General features: G+C 33.6%; 3 protein-coding genes across 5 annotated transcripts; 2 read left to right on the top strand and 1 right to left on the bottom strand.

The window, feature by feature from the left end:
- The first annotated feature begins 4,551 nt into the window (after positions 1-4,551).
- LOC106342252 (homeobox-leucine zipper protein ATHB-4-like) lies at positions 4,552-6,587 on the top strand. Its single transcript, XM_013781122.1, has 4 exons — positions 4,552-4,871; positions 5,159-5,496; positions 5,574-5,653; positions 6,147-6,587. Exons 1-4 carry the CDS (start codon positions 4,676-4,678, stop codon positions 6,487-6,489), a joined length of 957 nt encoding a protein of 318 aa, XP_013636576.1. The 5' UTR covers positions 4,552-4,675; the 3' UTR covers positions 6,490-6,587.
- Positions 6,588-8,691: 2,104 nt separating this feature from the next.
- On the top strand, positions 8,692-12,872 carry LOC106342251 (protein ARABIDILLO 1). 2 transcript variants are annotated; one of them, XM_013781121.1, is made up of 8 exons: positions 8,692-9,672; positions 9,814-10,459; positions 10,539-10,619; positions 10,901-11,032; positions 11,104-11,319; positions 11,383-11,477; positions 11,608-11,671; positions 12,143-12,872. In XM_013781121.1, the coding sequence occupies exons 1-8, from the start codon at positions 8,990-8,992 to the stop codon at positions 12,809-12,811; spliced, it is 2,586 nt and encodes an 861-aa protein (XP_013636575.1). In that variant the 5' UTR covers positions 8,692-8,989; the 3' UTR covers positions 12,812-12,872. The 2 variants fall into 2 exon arrangements, with proteins under 2 accessions (XP_013636575.1, XP_013636574.1); XM_013781120.1 differs by having other exon boundaries at positions 8,692-10,459.
- Positions 12,873-12,930: 58 nt separating this feature from the next.
- Positions 12,931-14,598, bottom strand: LOC106342253. 2 transcript variants are annotated; one of them, XM_013781123.1, is made up of 3 exons: positions 14,223-14,598; positions 13,843-14,142; positions 12,931-13,610 (listed from the first exon to the last, which is right to left on the bottom strand). In XM_013781123.1, the coding sequence occupies exons 1-3, from the start codon at positions 14,307-14,309 to the stop codon at positions 13,065-13,067; spliced, it is 933 nt and encodes a 310-aa protein (XP_013636577.1). In that variant the 5' UTR covers positions 14,310-14,598; the 3' UTR covers positions 12,931-13,064. The 2 variants fall into 2 exon arrangements, with proteins under 2 accessions (XP_013636577.1, XP_013636579.1); XM_013781125.1 differs by having other exon boundaries at positions 13,843-14,139.
- Between the last annotated feature and the right edge of the window lie 6,416 nt (positions 14,599-21,014).

The following is a 21,014-nucleotide window of genomic DNA, read 5'->3' as shown; positions in this document are numbered from 1 at the left end:
GGATGTCTGGTCGTGGAGGAACCAAAGCTACGCCGCACGAGTGTGGTCACTTGGGACCATGTGCTGCCACGCTGGCAATTTTCCACGTGTTAATGCACGTGAACCCATTCCCAATCTCCCACGTGACCTCCACATCTTCTTGTTCTTTGATTTTTTTTTTATTTTTTTAAATTGTTTACACCGACACACACTGTATTGTAAAAATTCACATACATGAGTATACTCGAATCTGAGACAGATTTAATAGATCAGAAAACGGCGATTAGTTTCATTCTAAGTTCATTGTAAAATTCATTGCGATTTATAACTTGCTAGTTGCTACACTTTTAAAATTTCAGAGATGAATCTATACATATATATATATATATATATATATATCAACATCATTCGTTATACATAATTTTTTTTTATTAAACAGAAGAGGTGTCTAGGCCGAAATGAGTATCTAACTAAGGCCTTGAGTGTTGACAGCGGGATGAGGGGAACGCACTGCGGGACAGTATATAGGTCACCATACATTTTTCTTTTACTACTGAATCTTACAAATAAAAAATAATAAATTTTAAAAAGAGAATAGTGCGAGACGGGTTGAGTCTTGTACCGCACCTAGATATGGAAAGCATGTAATATGATGTGGTTTGGTTAGGTGTATCAGTTATTTTTGTTGTTTTAATTATTAACTAGTGTTTAACACTCGCGCATGCGATATTGATTTTTACATTTTTTATACTTTCATATTCATTTTTCGTGATTAGTGTTATATATTTTATATGTATCATCGTATAACTAATTATATACAAAAGATCTGGATTGAATAGGGTAATATGATTATTTTTGGTACAATATATCAACAAGCGACGGCTGAGATATAAACTTAGGATATGACTGGTTTTTCCGCTACCATCCGCAAACGCAGCTTTTGCGATTGGTAGCGGTTGTTGGCGTTTTACAACAATCACTCAAACCGCTCTAAACCGCTTCAAACCGTTCTAAACCTCATAAATTCAAAAACTGGTTCCAGCTAGCGTTTGCGGTTGCGGACGGTTGCAGAATGATAACTTTTCTTCTTTTTTTTAAAATAATATAAATACAAAAATAAAAATATTCAATAAAAATTTTAAATTAGAATTATAAAAATACTAAAATATATCAATTATATTTTAATTAATATTATAAAATTTTAAAATAAAAATATTTTCTATAATTTTAAAAAAATTTACAACTATAACTTTCTAAATATATTTTTTATATTTATTATAATGTTATTATTTTTGATATTTTTATAATTATATAAAATGTAAATATTATTAATTTATTATTTAACAACTGCTGCATTTGGTAGTTAACCAGTCATAAGTGTCCCGCAAATGTACTAATTTATAACCGCATAACCAGTCGTACAAATCTCTTAAAACTGTTAGAAACCGCAACCATCCGCATCCGCAAACTCCCGCAACCGCTGCGTCTGAACCAGTCATGCCCTTAGATGGGGTAGGGAAAATAAGAGATAATATTGCAAATATGCTATGGAAAAATCAATAAAATAAAGTTATTTTCTGATTATAATTTATTTGTACTTTATAAAAATGTTTATAATATATTTATAATATTAAGTAGAATATTATTTTATATTTTCAGCATTATTTAGTTTATTAATATCATTCAAGTATTTGTCCCGCACTTTTTATTATTTTGGTCACCACTCACATATTTCTTAAACCGGTTCTATTTGATGAACCGCACTTGTTCCGCAGTATGCGTTTTTCTAACACAAACCGCTCTTAAACCGCACCGCACTAACCAATCCGTTTGTTCCGCACTGTCCAATCTGGTGTTACCATTCGGAGCCTAAATATGTTCTTGTCGACTGACTTACTGGTGATAAACAAGTTTGATTGCTCTACGTTGGAAGTTCACATGTGGAGCTATCAATTTCTCAGTGGAAAAAAATTGATCTCTGGCCTTGACTAGCATGAAAACTCTTCATCCAGTAAAAACGTTAGACCACCACTATACCGGATTTAAGATCACGGTAACATAAACTATAGTATTATATGAAAATTTGCATGTTAAATAAAAAAAAATATTATAGTACTAGGAGTAACAATTGTTAGCATGCGAATAGAACTATGCGAGTTGTAGAAACTAGGTATCGAATTGCATAACCAAAAGGGATCACATGTCAAATTTGCTTATTCTCATATGAAAAATTATAGTTTACCAAAAAATGATAGAAAAAGTTCACCTTGAGATCTGGAGAAAATCGTTGACAAAAAAAAAATCTGGAGAATCAAACCTTGGAATATAAAGAATTAAATTAGAATTGCATATGAACGTTAACATGCATCCAACTACACTCTTTAGTTTTTTTTTATAACCGTAGTGTGATCCTAAAAGCTTTTTAGGCCCAAAAATTAATCAATACGAGTCTCGCATGATCCGTATTTTTTTACCATTTAAGGCACTCCGGATGGTCAAGGAAAATCGAACCCAAGACGGTATTCACAGCTATGAACCCTTTACCACTAAGCCAAGACCATTTGGTTTACATTTTTTACTTTGTTATAACTTATTGTGGTTATTTAACTGTTTTCCTTAAAACCAATTTTATAATTAAATCAAGCATATATACATTAGCTTACGAGTACATAGTTTGTAATATATTTCAATTAAAATTTTGAGTATATAAGTTTGTTGCACTACTCGATCTCAAGTATGTAAAAGAATCAGAATACTAGAGGAAAGAAAAGCAACTTGAGAGGAAAGGGTAATATCTTATAAAATCATTTACTCCCTTTTCATTATGGTTAGTGGAATATAAAGAAAAATCCAGAGTAAAATTCAATTTGATGGTTAAAGGCTTAAAGCAAAACAGTCCAATTACTCCAAATGAAAATCAAATGTATAAAATTAATTTACCAGAAATTTGTTTCTTAAAAGGTCAAAGCAAAGTGTTTTGAAATCAATGAAAAGCATCTTCCATATTGATCGAAGATAGGTCAGAAATTTGGTGTCAGAAATTTGGTGATTGGTAGTTGCCGTAGGTGCTGTCCACAACCGTATTTATTTTTACAGCACTAAATTCAGAACAATCAAGCTTTACTTTTTTTTTGAAACCACAGCTCTTGAAATAACCTACAGCTGTACAAGTACTCTGCAGAGCCAAATATCCAAACCAGTTGTTTAGTGCTTTGCATAAAATTCTACAGCAATAAAATCTAAAGCCACAACAAAAAATCTACAGATTTTTTTTTACGACCACTACTAATCGGAACCTATATTAATGAAATCAAATCCAAAAAGTAAAAAAAGAATGAGAATTGTTGAGGTGAATCTCTCTCCGAAGAGATTATTTCTGACAGTAAAGAAATTCAAGTGCAAACTGTCTTCTTTTAATTGCTTCAGGTTTCTTTTATTTTTCATTTTGATGTTGGAACTAAACAATATTATTATTATATGCATTAGGTACTCATAGGAAGATATCCACCGGTAACGCTGCTCTAGAAGTCATAAAGAGTCAAATACAGATTGATTAACAATAAGAATAAAATTTGAAGATATTTAAAAGTCATAAAAGTCAAATACATATTCATTTACAATAAAGAATATCGGAAAGTAAACATACATTTAATTGTGGTTGAAAGAGTCGGACGTTATTTAACTTCAAAATAAATTAATTAACAAGCCCGACCTGTCTTGTCTGTAACTCTCGAAGAAACTGAAGCAGTGATAATGATGACATTATCAACAACTTCGGGAAGTAATATTATTGTCTCAGCACAAGAGGTAGGTATCAGGTGTGCCATAACCCATAAACTCTACCACGACTAATCTTTTCCAAATGTCCGTTTTATATTTGACTGAACCATGACAATTAATGGAAAAGTTGAAATTCTCTTTTGTTAGTTGACCAAAAATATGCACTAATCACATGAGAGTTTTTGGAAAAGAGGATAATACGTTAATTCAAGATAGAGAATCGAATGCATGTTCGACTTGAGGGAACTCTAAAGTCTAACCCCATACAGAGCTAGCCTCTGTGTAACCTATCAATACTACATCGTTTTTGACTCCCATACCCCCAACGCCATTCTCTTCCTCTCCACGCGCACATACTTTACTACATCTGTCTTTTCCTCTTAAATTACTCCTTCATGTTTAGTGTATAAAAAACAGTGCACACAGAGATCTGCAAGACTATTCCAGACTTTTGTTAAATGAAGTATATCGTTAGTATGCATATCAATTCCTATTCAAGATTGATAAGTATATGAGTTCTAGAGAATAAAATTTTGAATTGATGCACAAAGCATTATGTATATTAAAATAGTAAAATAAACAGTAATTCAGTATAGTATATAATAGTCAAACACAAGTAAAAAAATAACTGAAGTGAAGAAAAACAAAATAATCTTCTCAAAATTCAACGTATTTGAGTTAAATGACATTTTTATTTTCTAACGGTTGCTAAAGTTTTTTAGATGAGCAGGTAACAATATATATCATCATTGAAATGACAAGAGTCTGTCTGACATAAGTCATCATTGAAACCCCAATCCCCTACATAAACTTCCTTCCTCTCTCTCTCTCTCAAACATTATTAACCAGCACAACTTCATTGTTTTCTCCAGAAAAATCTTTTTTGACCCAAAATTTCCAAGAAAATCTTGAAGAAATGGGTGAAAGCGAAGATGGTTTGGGTCTGAGTCTAAGCTTGGGGTTAAGTCAGCTAAAGGAACCATCTCTGGGACTGGGGTTGAATCTATTGCCGTTGAGAACTTCTTCGTTTTCTCACATGCACAATCACAATAATAACCATCTTCAGAAGAAGATTTATCACAACTCTTGGCCTCACCAGTTCCAGTCCTCTGGTAATTTTGTTGTTTCTCTTTCTCGTTTTTATTTTCCAGACTATTTACCTAAGTTTTTTACATTTAATGTGTAAGAATTTTGTTTCTGTATAGAACATGATTTATTATGTTTCTTTGAAGATTTTGCTGTAATCTTTATATAGTCCTAACACACATATGTCTCAGATCCGATCCTATTTATCTTTCTTATTTTTTTTTGTATAAAATATTTTAGTTTATAAGTTTAGAAACTGAATTTAGCAAAAAAGAAAATGTTTGGAAACTGAAGTTGAAAATTCTTTCTGCAGAAAGAAACTCTGACGTTGGATCTCTTCTAAGAGGTCTCGAAGTAAACAGAACTCCTTCTGCGACGGTCGTGATTAACTTAGAAGAAGACGCTGCGGGCGTGTCATCACCGAACAGCAACGTTTCGAGTGTGAGTGGGAACAAGAGGGATCTTGCGGCGGCGAGGGGAGACGGAGGAGGAGATGAGAACGAGGCTGAGAGAGCTTCTTGCTCACACCGTGGAGGAAGCGACGAAGAAGAAGGAGGAAACTGCGAGGGAACGAGGAAGAAACTCCGGTTATCTAAGGAACAAGCTTTGGTTCTTGAAGAAACATTCAAAGAACATAGCACTCTAAATCCGGTCAGTGGCATTTTTGTAAATTTATCGTACATGGTTGCATATGCTTATTTCATTTTTTGAGTCATCTGATTGGGCAGAAGCAAAAGCTGGCTCTAGCAAAACAGTTGAATCTGTGGACAAGACAAGTAGAAGTGTGGTTTCAGAACCGAAGGGCAAGGTAAAGTAAATTTTCACTATCTCTAGGGGTATTAACGGAACACAAAACCTTAGTAATTGCTATGATGGTGATATAATTATCCGACCAAACAGAATTCATATCACTGTCCTAAAAAGAAAATCGTATTTAGGATCTTCTGGCTCTGCTCTGTCACATGGAAGTTTTTACTTTTTTACGCAGAGCTGCATGCGTATATTAAAAGTAAAATCTAGTTTTGGTTTTGTTTCTTTGTCATTCAATACCTTTTTTCTTCTGTTTTGAAATCTGACATTTTAATGCAATTATTGATCAGTTATGTCAAAAGTAAAGAATTCTATAAACTTTCAAATAAATATGTTTTTGCTTTTTATTGATCAGGTAGGCACAGAATTCATATTTACAATATATTTACTTATTGTAATTCGTCAAAGCGACATTATAAGATAAAAAAGATTTGTAAATATAATGGAAGACGTATTAATAAAAGATATTTTGGACTTTGTTACATTTTCAGGACGAAGCTGAAACAAACGGAGGTTGATTGTGAGTATTTGAAGAGATGTTGCGATACTCTAACGGAGGAGAATCGACGGCTGCACAAGGAAGTGTCTGAGCTCAGGGCGTTGAAGCTATCTCCACATCTCTACATGCATATGACTCCTCCAACTACTCTCACTATGTGCCCTTCTTGCGAACGTGTCTCGGCTTCCTCCTCCTCCTCAGCTATGGCTGCTGCTGCTCCTCCCTCCTCCACCGCATCTGGTGGTGGACGGATTCCTACGGTGGTGGGACGGCCAAGTCCACAACGGCCAACTCCCTGTGCAGCTATTTCTCTCCAGTCAAGATTAGCTCACTAGGGGAAATATATTTAATTTAGTATACATAAAATATATGTATGAAAACTGAAACCTTAAAATTTTTTATGCAAGTTTGACGTCAAATCTACTTAAAATGAAAAAGACGTCATCTGAATCTCAGGCTCTTAACACTGTCAATTAATTCTTTTACATAATGTAAAATCGCAAAGAGCTAGTTATAAGAATTCAATTTTGTGAATGTAGGGGTTTTATGTAATGAAACTTGATGGGCTTAGGTAACCAAATTAGAAAAACTCGTTGGGCTCATTACCGGTAATTTTAGTGAGAATTCGATATAATATAAATAACGTTTTCGGCTTAAGCCTAACCTTAGATCAAAACCTCTCTGCTAAGAGATAATTGAAACATAAAATTTTAACAATTAACAATAAACTAATACTCAATTCCTAATCAATCAAGTGGCGCAGTTACAAAAAAAAAAAAAAAAAAAATCAATCAAGTGGCGACGCCAAGTTGCTCGATCCACCCCATTTTCTATCTTCCTTCGTTTCCCTTACTTTCTCAAATATTCTCAACTCTCAATAAACAAATAATTTTCATCCTATTGAGAGGTGAAGAAACGCAAGAGATGCAGATTCCAATTATTCATTATGGTCAACAATATCCTTCATTTATAATTTCAGCACATTCAAAAGAGTACATTTTAAAAGCTTTAATGACTTTGTCACCAAAATAGATGCACAAATGACCGAACCAACCATCGATTAATGAAGTCCAAACCCTTAATGTTCAAAGAGAAACGACTTGAACTAACTAACGACATGAAGTTACAAGTGACAAAATAATACTAGCATTAATCATATGTTATTCTTCTCAGTTATAAAATCTGTTATTTTTAATAATGTTGTATTAACCGCGTGTTAGTGGTCAAGTGGTTAAACCCAATCTGAGAATTCATGGGTTCGAGTGCCGCTAGGAGGTGATTATCTTGAGGGACCTTCGGGCCCAATACGGAGAAGCCTGTTAACGTGTGACCACTGGTGGAATTTACATGGGTTGATCACCAGCCCTCCTGGATGCCTCAGCGGGCTCCCCGACTAAGATCCGGTGGACGGTCATTGGCGTTAGTCGGATCCTCTTAGGCTCCGGATACCAGGATCATAAAAAAAAACAATGTTGTATTTACTTACGAGTATGAAAAAAGATGAAAATACAGAGTTGAGAAAAAAGAAAACTCCCCGAACTCATTATAGAACAACAAATCAATAAAAACTATATATATATATATATATATATATTTTTGAAAAAAGGGCAATAAAAACTATATATACATCTTCAAACTCTACTTGAGTTTATACGAATTTTGTTTTACATCGGTTTGAACTTTTGTTATGCACATTATATATATCATATTACAGTTCCAGGAACGAAACCTTTAATATGGCCAATTTTCTCAAACTATAAAGAAGTTGGCCGATATATAGTTTGAGATGAATAGTATAATATGGACAATGAGTTGCTTAAAAGAGAGAGCATGGCCATTTTATGCTCTTAATAGCAAAGTGGACCTTTCTTGCAATAAAGCCCCGTGTTAGAAAACACTATTCTCTAACCTTCTCAACCAATTGTACTCTTTTACTGGTTTAGGCACATATATTCTTGTTTCATCAAAATAAAAATCCGTTGCTCGATTTTTTTTTACTATCCAACAATATTAATTTGAGAAAATATAAAACTGCAAGTTGAAGAAAAAACAATGCAATTTACTTATCAAAAAAAAAAGAAAAAACAATGCAATTTCAGTCAAAATTGTAACATCCATTTATGTATGTTCATTCGATATGTGGATTCTATTTTGATTGATGGTGGATGCATTAATTTTTAGTAATTTAAAATATTTAGTTATTGACTTTTCAATTACTAAAAAATCTGTATTTTGATTTTACCTGTATGATACATATATATATATATATATATATTTGCTTTATTAACTTCTATGATATTGCAAATCAGATTCATGATACTACTATTTTAATTTAAATATGATTAATTCTATTTTTTTAATAAATAACTAAAAAGTAGGCCAAATTTATTACTTAAATCTTTCAAATACACTACCATATACGAAAGATACTAAAAAAACACATGCAGTGAATGAAAATGTAATAAATGACAAAAAAAAAAAAAGAAAGAAATGTAATAAACGGAAATAAATACAGGAAAATAAAATTCATGCTCTGTATCATCATCATATACTGTACATATATGACCTGTTTTCTTCTCATCACCCGAAGCCCTTCTCCTCTCTCAAAGCTCCGACCCGGTTTTAGCCATCTCCTCTTCTTCACCTTAATCAAAAAGGTCAGACCTTTCGTTGTTGTTGTGTCCTAAGGCTCGAGCTCTCGAATCCATTTCTACCTTAATCACATCACCCAACTCCTCCTTGATTCATTACAGCAACTGGGTTCTCATAAAGCTTCAAACTTTTTCGATTGTTGTGATCAATCAAAGTTTCGATTTTTATTGCTCTTTAGAGACAATGAGTCGTAGGGTACGGAGGAAGTTAGAGGACAAAGGCAAAGACAAGATAGTATCCTCCTCCTCTTTGCTTGATTGGACTAGTTTAGATTACGACGCAGTGCTTCACCTGTTCACTTGCCTAAACCACCGAGACAGAGCTAGCTTAGCATCCACTTGCAAGACATGGAGAGCTCTCGGCGCTTCCTCTTGCCTATGGACTTCACTAGACCTCCGTCCTCACAAGCTCAACCCTTCAACGGCGACTTCTCTCGCCTCCAGGTGTGTTCATCTCCGCAGCTTAAGGTTCCGCGGCGTCGAGTCTGCTGACTCAATTATCAACCTGAAGGCTAGGAGCCTCCTCGAGGTTAGCGGCGACTACTGCAGGAAGATTACAGACGCTACATTGGCGATGATCGCCGCGCGCCACGAGGGGCTTGAGAGTCTAGAACTTGGACCTGACTTCTGCGAGAAGATCACTGGTGACGCCATTGAAGTTGTGGCTTTCTGCTGTCCTAAGCTCAAGAAGCTTCGTCTCTCGGGGTTAAGAGATGTTACTTCAGAAGCTGTTGAAGCTCTAGCTAAGAATTGTACACAGTTAACTGATCTTGGTTTGTTGGATTGCCTCAGCGTCGACGAGGATGCACTGGGGAGAGTTGTGTCCCTTAAGTATCTATCTGTTGCTGGGACATCTAACATAAAATGGTCAGTCGCGTCGAGTAAATGGGATAAACTCCCAAAGCTAATTGGCCTGGATGTCTCCAGGACCGACGTGGGTCCTGGAGCAGTTTCCAGGCTTTTGACATCGTCTAAGAGCTTAAAAGTTTTGTGTGCTGTAAACTGTAGTGTACTCGAAGAGGATACAAGTTTCATGAGCTCGAATAGGTTCAAAGGGAAAGTTCTACTTGCTTTGTTTACTAATGTTTTCGAAGGAGTTGCTTCGTTATTCGCCGATACTTCAAAGAAGAAACCAAAGGAGATATTCTCATACTGGAGAGGATTGGAGGATAAAGCATCAGTTGATGAGACTATGCGTTGGATCGAATGGATTGTTTCGCATACTCTCCTGCGGACTGCAGAGAGCAATCCGCAGGGGTTAGATGAGTTCTGGCTGAAACAAGGAGCTGCATTGTTGCTCACTCTGATGCAAAGCTCGCAGGAAGATGTTCAAGAGAGGTCAGCTACGGGACTCGCGACTTTCGTTGTGATCGATGATGAGAATGCTAGTATAGACTGCGGAAGAGCTGAAGCGGTTATGAGAGTGGGAGGGATCCGTCTTCTTCTTGACCTTGCGAACTCGTGGCGAGAAGGGCTTCAATCAGAAGCTGCAAAGGCTATTGCGAATTTGTCGGTGAATGCTGACGTTGCGAAGACCGTTGCTGATGAAGGAGGGATCAGGATTCTTGCTGGTTTGGCTAAGTCGATGAACAGACTTGTGGCCGAGGAAGCTGCTGGTGGACTGTGGAATCTCTCTGTTGGAGAAGAGCATAAGGTTAAGTCCTCTTGTTATCTATAAGATTGTTGTTATTACTCTTGATTCTTCATCTCACATTTATTTTTATTTTTATTAGAGTGCTATTGCTGAGGCTGGAGGAGTGAAGGCACTAGTTGATCTTATATTCAGATGGCCAAATGGTTCTGATGGAGTCTTGGTACGCTTAAATAATAATAATAACTAACGAATAAATCAGTTCTATTGATATTTCTCTTCTTTCTATATGGTATGATATTTGGTTCCGGTTTGGGTTTGGTTCTTTCGTTTTTTTCGGTTCTAGAAATATAAGAACTGTTCGGGTATATGTGAAATTCAGTTTGGTTTCGGTTTTTTCGGTTCCAGAAATATAAGAACCATTTGGTTATTTGTGAACTTCGGTTTGGTTCCGGTTTAGTTTTCAGTTCTCGGTTTATATGACCAATGCCTAAATTTACCTAGGAACGAGCTGCTGGAGCCTTAGCAAACTTAGCAGCAGATGATAAATGCAGCATGGAAGTAGCAAATGCTGGAGGTGTACAAGCCCTTGTGATGTTAGCTCGCAATTGCAACTACGAGGGAGTGCAAGAACAGGTAAGTTCCATTTTCTCTACTTTGTCAAAGTTCTTTGCTACTGATTTTGTTTCTGTTCTTTTTTTTAACAGGCTGCTCGTGCTTTAGCTAATTTGGCAGCTCATGGTGATACCAACAATAATAACGCTGCGGTTGGACAAGAAGCAGGTGCATTAGAAGCTCTTGTTCAACTCACTCAATCGCCTCATGAAGGTGTTAGACAAGAAGCTGCTGGTGCACTTTGGAATTTGTCGTTTGATGATAAGAATCGAGAGTTTATTGCTGCAGCCGGTGGTGTTGAAGCTTTGGTATGTTCACATTTGCTTAAATATGATTATACATCTCATATGCTAAAGGAGTTATATTTTCAGGTGACACTGGCACAGTCTTGTTCAAATGCGTCCACAGGTCTTCAAGAAAGAGCAGCTGGTGCTCTTTGGGGATTGTCAGTGTCAGAAGCAAACAGGTTCTCATTATTTTTTACGTCGCTTGCATCAACTTGTGGCTTTGGTTAGAGATAACGAGTCTCTGATCAGTGTTGTTACTGCCACTTGCCTTGATAACGTTTCTGCCGTTGCTCTTTGAATCTCTGTCAGCATTGCGATTGGACGTGAAGGTGGCGTCCCACCTCTAATTGCACTTGCACGGTCTGAAGCCGAGGTACATATTGTTGTCCTCGAGTCTTGTGGCTGGGCCTGAGATTTTGAACCGAACCAAAATTTTGGTTAGTTCGGTTAGAAATTTGGGTAGACTCGGTAGATTTTCCTAGAAACTTCGGTTTTAGGTTCGGTTCGGCAATCAGTTACTTCGGTTTCTTTAAAATATATTTTATACCTAACCCATACCAAAACCCCGAACCGAATTATCCGAAATTTTAACAAAACAAAACCAAAATCTAACCGAAATCAAAAGCTTCCGTAGGATTTTCAAAAACCAAACTAACCAAATACCAAACCTAACTTTATTTCAGGTTAATTCGGTAAGATTTATGTTGAACCGAACTAACCAAAAACCAAACTACCTGAAAAACCGGGACTAACCGCAGGCCTACTTGTGTGGCTTAGAGCTTAGCCATTTGGGGATATATGATCAAATCTTCCTCAATGCATTGTTTTTCTTCTTCTTCTTCAGGATGTACATGAAACAGCAGCTGGAGCTCTATGGAACCTTGCTTTTAATCCCGGTAACGCACTTCGCATTGTAGAGGAAGGAGGAGTTCCAGCTCTTGTTCACTTATGTTCATCTTCCGCCTCAAAAATGGCTCGGTTCATGGCTGCACTGGCTTTAGCATACATGTTCGATGGAAGGATGGATGAGTACACTCTGATGATAGGAACATCTTCATCAGCGAGCACATCAAAAACCATTAGCTTAGATGGGGCAAGAAGAATGGCTTTCAAACACATTGAAGCCTTTGTTACAACATTCATGGATCCTCAGATCTTTGTAGCCGCAGCTGTCACATCTACTCCTACTATCTTGTCACAAGTGACGGAGAGAGCTTGCATACTAGAAGCTGGCCACTTGAGATGCAGTGGTGCTGAGATCGGAAGGTTTGTGACAATGCTACGCAACCCTTCTTCTATACTCAAGGCATGTGCTGCCTTTGCGCTTGTTCAGTTTACGGTACCTGGTGGACGTCACGCGATGCATCATGCGAGCCTTATGCAGAGTGGAGGAGAAGCTAGAGTACTACGTTCTGCTGCAGCTGCTGCTAGTATGCCTCGTGAGGCCAAGATCTTTGTTAAAATTATCATTCGTAATCTAGAGCATCACCAGGCTGAATCTTCTATTCAATAATGTTATCTTAGAAAGTGATAGTGAACATTCCCATTTACTTAAAAAGAGTTCCCTTCTGTTATCTCAAATACACAGAACTAAGCCAAAGCCAAGCAAAGCTAGACCGTGTGTGACATATGAGACTTGTATCACGCTTTATCTCGTTTGAGTAAACCATCTTTACTGTTCTCTTTATTGCATCATCTAGCACCGCAACGGTTATTCATTAAAAGTTTGAAAGTATAAAAAATATTACGTTGAGACAGTGACATCATCATGCTGACGACACATCCATAGCATCAATGATCTCAAAGTGCATTTGCAAGTCAGGAAGCCTATCAGCAAAATAGAACCGATCATGGACTTGCAGCTTCCCACCAGAGTTCTCACCTTCAGACTTCAGCAACCGAACCAGCTCATCTTTCTCCTTTACAATCCAGCCACGCTGCTCGTCACGCCACTGCCTGGGAGTCCCGTGAACGAAAACACTCACCGAGCTTCCTCCTCCTCCTCCTGTAAGGCGTTGGGAGATTCTCTGGACGACGTTCTGATCAGTGATGTAGGCGCCAAAGGAGTTCAGCCCTACATCTATGTAATGAACTTCAGAAATGCTGTTGAGGAAGCTTTCTTTGGAGGCTGGAATGATCCCAACCTCTTCATGCTCGCCCGCGGAGTTTGTATCCAAAGAACTCATCTCACTCAGAAACTGGTTTATCACAACTCCACCCTTGCTAAACCCAAGAAGAATGGTTCTGGGACAGTGTGCAAGCGAGCTTCTCAAGCACAAATCTTTACCTTCCTTCGAAACAAGGCTCTCTGCCTGATATGATAAATCATATAAGTAACTATTATCCTAAACCCAAAAAACAAACCGAAAAATCTAAAACCGGACAAAAATTTACAAAAAACCGAACGATTCCTATTTATTTATATCAAAAAAACAAAACCGAACCGAGAACCGAACTGTTCCTATCCAAAAAAGGTCCGGTTCCGCCCAGCAGTATAAGCTAGAATTGATTATTGACTTTCTAGCTTATAGCATCAAAGAGTACCTCTTGAAGGAAAGTGGATAAGAGGGAGACAATGGATGAAGAAGCTGGGAAGCCATTAGGAGAATAAGATGCTGTTGGCTCTCCGTAACGATTCACTGAAGGAACAAAGTCCTTGTAGACAGCAAAGGGTCCGTTAAAGACAGAAGCTTCAACAACCAGAGCGTTAACAGAGTTTCCAAATTTAGAAACTATAACCTCAGGAACTTTCTGCAAATCATAAAGCCTCTCTATCACAGGGTTCCCAGTGTCTCGAACTCTGTCTCCATGGAAGAATATAGCGTTTGCAGAAGGAACTTCCTGCTGATCAAAAAAGGAAGCAGCTTTCAATGAGTTAAAAAAAAAAAACAGAGGATTAGGAACAGAGTACAAGCGATGCTCACAGAGAGGCAGAGAGAAGCTGCAACTCTGTAGTAGTTACTAGAAGTATCGTTCAAGGGAATCTTCAAGATGCTAGACCAACGTTCCATGATCAAGAAAAAATTGACTTGGGTTCCTCCAAAGAAACGTTTTTAGTGAGTTAAAGGTGTGGTTTTGATAAGACGGCCGAGTGGGGGAATATTGACGAACAAGTGGTGGGCAAGTCAAGTGACGGCAAGGGACGGCTAGGAGAAGAATACAGAATAAAACGTGATTATTGTGTGATCAATGCCAGTGTGACTGCTCATTACCAAATATAATCAGATTGTCAATCTCATGACATTGATTATTTAATTGTGCTCGTGTAGCACCTGATAATATTCTTTAGAAAAATCTGGATTGTTCTGATTATTAAAATGGAGAATTAGGTGCCGAAGATATATCAATAAATAAATAAATAAATAGGAATGTTAGGTAGAAAATTAACTGTTCAGATTTTATAATGTGATTAGTTTTTTTAGTTTTAACTGTCAACTATCTTTGATTAACCGACAACTATGATTCAACAATTATCCCTCCCAAAATATTGGGTTTTTCGAAAAATGCTCTAGTATTATTTTAAAATTTCTAAACATATTCTACATTAACGTATATTAAACTTTTTTTCATGGTACATAAGAATTTTTTTAATTTTTTAAAAATTAATTTAGTATAACTTCATAAAACTCTTTAAATTGATGGATGAACCACTATAAAATCGCTATTCCCTAAAGAAACGAAGACAAGAAAGATTTCAAACCTCTTTTACCTTTATCATATGTTAGTGCATGATGCAATCATGCATTAAAATATTATTGTCATATTTTTGATTTTTTCTCAAATTTACGTGTTAACCCCTATGAAAATATTGAGATTTTTTTTCTAAATGTTCTATATATTGAAGCCTATGATCTTTATTGTTGTTTTAAATTTTCTAAACATATTCTACATTTGTATTAATGTATATTAAACTATCTTTCATAGTACATTGACATCGTTTTAACTTTTTATCAATTAATTAAGTAAAACTTCATAATACTCCATAAATTGGTGGACTACTCACTGTAAAATTGCTATTCTCTAGATAAACGGAGACAACAAAGGTTCAAAACTTCTTTGACTTTCATCATATGCTAGTGCATGATGTAACTATGCAATAAAATATCATTGTCATATTTTTAAATTTTTCTCAAAATCTATGTGTTAATCCCTACGAAAATATTGAGTTTTTCGGTAAATGCTCTATATACTGAAGCCTATGATATTTAGTGTGGTTTTAAAATTTCTAAACACATTTTACATTTGTATTATGTATATTAAACTCTCTTTCATGGTATATGAGCATCGTTTTAATTTTTTATCAATTAATTTAGTAAAACTTCATAATAGTTCATAAATTGGTGGACTAACCATTATAAAATCGCTATTCTCTAGAGAAACGGAGATAACAAAGGTTCCAAACCTCCTTGACATTCATCATATGTTAGTGCATGTTGCAACTATGCATTAAAACAATATTGTCATATTTTTGAATTTTTTTCTCAAATCTATGTGTTAACAACCCCTACGAAAATATTGAGTTTTTCGGTAAATGCTCTAGTGTTGTTTTAAAATTTCTAAACACATTCTACATTTGTATTAATGTATATTAAATTCTCTTTCACGGTACATGGAATATTTTTAATTTTTTAGAAATTAATTTAGTATGACTTCATAAAACTCCCTAAATTGGTGGATGAACCACTATAAAATCGTCATTCTCTAAAGAAACGGAGACAAGAAAGGTTCAAAACCTCTTTGACCTTCATCATATGTTAGTGCATGATGCAACCATGCATTATAACATTATTGTCATATTTTTGAATTTTTCTCAAAATTTATGTGTTAACCCCTATGAAAATATTGAGTTTTTTTTTATAAATGCCTTATATAGTGAAGCCTACGATCTTTAGTGTTGTTTTAAAATTTCTAAACACATTCTTCGTATGTATATTAAACTCTCTTTCATGGTACATGTGCATCGTTTAAATTTTTGTCAATTAATTTAGTAACACTTCATAATACTCTCTAAATTGATTGACTAATCACTATAAAATCGCTATTCTCTAGAGTAACGGAGACAACAAAGGTTCCAAACCTCTTTGACCTTAATCATATGTTAGTGATGGATGCAAATATGCATTAAAATAGAATTTTCAGTTTTTTTGAATTTTTCTCCAAATCTATGGGTTACCCCTATGAAATATTTAATTTTTCGGTAAATGCTCTATATACTGAAGCCTATGATCATTACTGTTTTTTTAATATTTTTAAACACAATCTATATTTGTATTAAAGTATATTAAACTCTCTTTCATGGTACATGGGCATCATTTAAATTTTTTATCAATTAATTTAGTAAAACTTCATAATACTTCCTAAATTGGTTGACTAACCACTATAAAATCGTTATTCTCTAGTGTAACGGAGACAACAAAGGTTCCAAACCTCTTTGACCTTCATCATAAGTTATTGAAGGATGCAACTATGCATTAAAATAGAATTTTTATTGTTTTTATTTTTTATCAAAATCTATGGGTTAACCCTTACGAAATATTTAATTTTTAGGTAAATACTCTATATACTGAAGCCTATGATCTTTACTGTTGTTTTAATATTTCTAAACACATTCTATATTTGTATTAATATATATTAAAGTCTCTTTCATGGTATATGGGCATCTTTTAAATTTACTGTCAATTAATTTAGTAAAACTTAATAATACTCTCTAAATTGGTTGACTAACCACTATAAAATCGCTATTCTCTAGAAAAACAGAGACAACAAAGGTTCAAAATCTCTTTGACTTTCATCATATGTTAGTGAAGGATGAAAATATGCATTAAAGAGAATTTTCATTTTTTGAAATTTTCTCAAGATCTATGGGTTAACCCCTACGAAATATTTAATTTTTCGGTAAATGCTCTATATACTGAAGCCTATGATCATTACTGTTTTTTTTTTAATATTTCTAAACACAATATATATTTGTATTAATGTATATTAAACTATCTTTCATGGTACATGGGCATCGTTTAAAATTTTTGTCAATTAATTTAGTCAAATTTCATAATACTTCCTAAATTGGTTGACTAACCACTATAAAATCGTAATTCTCTAGTGTAAAGGAGACAACAAAGGTTCCAAACCTCTTTGACCTTCATCATATGTTTGTGAAGGATGCAACTATACATTAAAATAAAATTTTTATTTTTTTGAATTTTTCTCAAAATCTATGGATTAACCCCTACAAAATATTTATTTTTTCGGTAAATGCTCTATATACTGAAGCCTATGATCATTACTGTTTTTTTTTTAATATTTCTAAACACAATATATATTTGTATTAATGTATATTAAACTATCTTTCATGGTACATGGGCATCGTTTAAAATTTTTGTCAATTAATTTAGTCAAATTTCATAATACTTCCTAAATTGGTTGACTAACCACTATAAAATCGCTATTCTCTAGAGTAACGGAGACAACAAAGGTTCCCAAATTCTTTGACCTTCATCATATGTTAGTGAATGATGTAACTATGCATTAAAGCAAAATTTTCATTTTTTTGAATTTTTCTCAAAATTTATGGGTTTTAACCCCTACGAAATATTTAATTTTTCGGTAAATACTCAATATACTGAAGCCTATGATATTTACTGTTGTTTTAATATTTCTAAACACATTCTAAATTTGTATTAATGTATATTAAACTCTCTTTCATGGAACATATGCATCGTTTAAATTTTTTATCAATTAATTTAGGAAAACTTCATAATACTCTCTAAATGGTTGACTAACCACTATGAAATCGCTATTCTCTAGAAAAATAGAGACAACAAAGGTTTCAAACCTCTTTGAAATTCATCATATGTTAGTAAATGATGCAACAATGCATTAAAATAGAATTTTAATTTTTTTGAATTTTTCTCAAAATCTATGGGTTAACCCCCTACGAAATATTTAATGTTTCGGTAAATACTCTATATACTGAAGCCTATGATCTTTACTATTGTTTTAATATTTCTAAACACATTCTATATTTGTATTAATGTATATTAAAGTCTCTTTCATGGTACATCTGCATCGTTTAAATTTACTGTCAATTAATTTAGTAAAACTTAATAATACTCCCTAAATTGGTTGACTAACCACTATAAAATCGCTATTCTCTAGAAAAACAGAGACAACAAAGGTTCCAAACCTCTTTGACCTTCATCATATGTTAGTGAATGATGAAATTATGCATTAAAATAGAATTTTCAGTTTTTTTTTGAATTTTTCTCAAAATCTATGGGTTAACCCCTACTAAATATTTAATTTTTCGGTAAATACTCAATATACTGAAGCCTATGATATTTACTGTTGTTTTAATATTTCTAAACACATTCTATATTTGTATTAATGTATATTAAAGTCTCTTTCATGGTACATCTGCATCGTTTATTTAATGTCAATTAATTTAGTAAAACTTAATAATACTCCCTAAATTGGTTGACTAACCACTATAAAATCGTTATTCTCTAGAAAAACAGAGACAACAAAGGTTCCAAACCTCTTTGACCTTCATCTTATGTTAGTGAAGGACGCAAATATGCATTAAAATAAAATTTTTATTTGTTAAAATTTTTCTCAAAATCTATGGGTTAACCCCTACGAAATATTTAATTTTTCGGTAAATACTCAATATACTGAAGCCTATGATATTTACTGTTGTTTTAATATTTATAAACACATTCTAAATTAGTATTAATGTATATTAAACTCTCTTTCATGGTACATGGGCATCATTTAATATTTTTGTCAATTAATTTAGTAAAACTTCATAATACTTCCTAAATTGGTTGACTAACCACTATAAAATCGCTATTCTCTAGTGTAATGGAGACAACAAAGGTTCCAAAATTCTTTGACCTTCATCATATGTTAGTGAAAGATGCAATTATGCATTAAAGTAGAATTTTCATTTTTTGAATTTTTCTCAAAATCTATGGGTTAATCCCTACGAAATATTTAATTTTTCGATAAATAATCAATATACTGAAGCCTATGATTTTTACCGTTGTTTTAATATTTCTGAACACATTCTATATTTGTATTAAAGTATATTAAACTCTCTTTAATGGTACATGGGTATCATTTAATATATTTGTCAATTAATTTAGTAAAACTTCATAATACTCTCTAATTTGGTTGACTAACCACTATAAAATTGCTATTCTCTAGAAAAACGAAGACAACAAAGGTTCCAAACCTCTTTGCAATTCATCATATGTTAATGAAAGAAGCAACTATGCATTAAAATAGAATTTTCATTTTTTTGATTTTTTCTCAAAATCTATGGGTTAACAACCCCTACGAAATATTTAATGTTTTGGTAAATACTCGATATACTGAAGCTTATAATCTTTACTGTTGTTTGAATATTTCTAAACACATTCTATATTTGTATTAATGTATATTAAACTCTCTTTCATGGTTCATGTGTATCATTTAATATTTTTGTCAATTAATTAAGTAAAACTTCATAATACTCCCTAAATTGGTTGACTAACCACTATAAAATTGATATTCTCTAGAAAAAACAGAGACAACAAAGGTTGCAAACCTCTTTGAACTTCATCATATGTTAGTAAATGATGCAACTATTGATTAAAATAGAATTTTCATTTTTTGAATTTTTCTCAAAATCTATGGGTTAACAACCCTACGAAATATTTATTTTTTGGTAAATACTCGATATACTGAAGCCTATGATCTTTACAGTTGTTTTAATATTTCTAAACACAGTCTACATTGTATTAATGTATATTAAACTCTCTTTCATAGTCCATGTGCATCGTTTAAATTTATTGTCAATTAATTTACTAAAACTTCATAATACTTCCTAAATTTGTAGACTAACCACTATAAAATCGCTATTTTCAAGAAACAAAAGAGACAACAAAGGTTCCAAACCTCTTTGACCTTCATCATATGTTAGTGAATGTTGCAACTATGCATTAAAGTAGAATTTTCATTTTTAAAATTTTTTCTCAAAATCTATGAGTTAACCCCTACGAAATATTTAATTTTTCGGTAAATACTCGATATACTGAAGCCTATGATCTTTACAGTTGTTTTAATATTTCTAAACACAGTCTACATTGTATTAATGTATATTAAACTCTCTTTCATGGTCCATGTGCATCGTTTAAATTTTTTGTCAATTAATTTAGTAAAACTTCATAATACTCCCTAAATTGGTTGACTAACCACTATAAAATTGATATTCTCTAGAAAAAAGATTTTTTATTTTTTTAATTTTTCTCAAAATCTATGGGTTAACCTCTACTAAATATTTAATTTTCGGTAAATGTTCTATATACTGATGCCTATGATATTTACTGTTGTTTTAATATTTATAAACACATTCTATATTTTTATTAATGTATATTAAACTCTCTTTCATGGAACATGTGCATTGTTTAAATTTTTTGTCAATTAATTTAGTAAAACTTCATAATACTCCCTTAATTGGTTGACTAACCACTATAAAATCGCTATTCTCTAGAAAAATAGAGAAATCAAAGGTTTCAAACCTCTTTGAAATTCATCATATATTAGTGAATGATGCAACTATGCATTAAAATAGAATTTTTATTTTTGTGAATTTTTCTCAAAATCTATGGGTTAACAACCCTACGAAATATTTATTTTTTGGTAAATACTCGATATTGTTTTAATATTTCTAAACA

This window comes from Brassica oleracea, chromosome C4 (genome assembly GCF_000695525.1).
Source record: "Brassica oleracea var. oleracea cultivar TO1000 chromosome C4, BOL, whole genome shotgun sequence".
In the NCBI taxonomy this organism is placed as follows: Eukaryota; Viridiplantae; Streptophyta; class Magnoliopsida; order Brassicales; family Brassicaceae; genus Brassica; species Brassica oleracea.
This window is presented reverse-complemented; position numbering and strand designations above follow the sequence as displayed.

Excerpts from the sequence above, each read along its gene's own strand:
- LOC106342252 (XM_013781122.1), top strand. The coding sequence starts at position 4,676 with ATGGGTGAAAGCGAAGATGGTTTGGGTCTGAGTCTAAGCTTGGGGTTA. Across the intron at positions 5,497-5,573 it reads AACATAGCACTCTAAATCCG|AAGCAAAAGCTGGCTCTAGC; the intron begins GTCAGTGGCATT and ends CTGATTGGGCAG. Across the intron at positions 5,654-6,146 it reads TTTCAGAACCGAAGGGCAAG|GACGAAGCTGAAACAAACGG; the intron begins GTAAAGTAAATT and ends TTACATTTTCAG.
- LOC106342251 (XM_013781120.1), top strand. The coding sequence starts at position 8,990 with ATGAGTCGTAGGGTACGGAGGAAGTTAGAGGACAAAGGCAAAGACAAG. Across the intron at positions 10,460-10,538 it reads CTGTTGGAGAAGAGCATAAG|AGTGCTATTGCTGAGGCTGG; the intron begins GTTAAGTCCTCT and ends TATTTTTATTAG. Across the intron at positions 11,478-11,607 it reads TCAGTGTCAGAAGCAAACAG|CATTGCGATTGGACGTGAAG; the intron begins GTTCTCATTATT and ends AATCTCTGTCAG.
- LOC106342253 (XM_013781123.1), bottom strand. The coding sequence starts at position 14,309 with ATGGAACGTTGGTCTAGCATCTTGAAGATTCCCTTGAACGATACTTCT. Across the intron at positions 14,143-14,222 it reads CAGCTTCTCTCTGCCTCTCT|CAGGAAGTTCCTTCTGCAAA; the intron begins GTGAGCATCGCT and ends TTTTTTGATCAG. Across the intron at positions 13,611-13,842 it reads TATCCACTTTCCTTCAAGAG|GCAGAGAGCCTTGTTTCGAA; the intron begins GTACTCTTTGAT and ends TTATCATATCAG.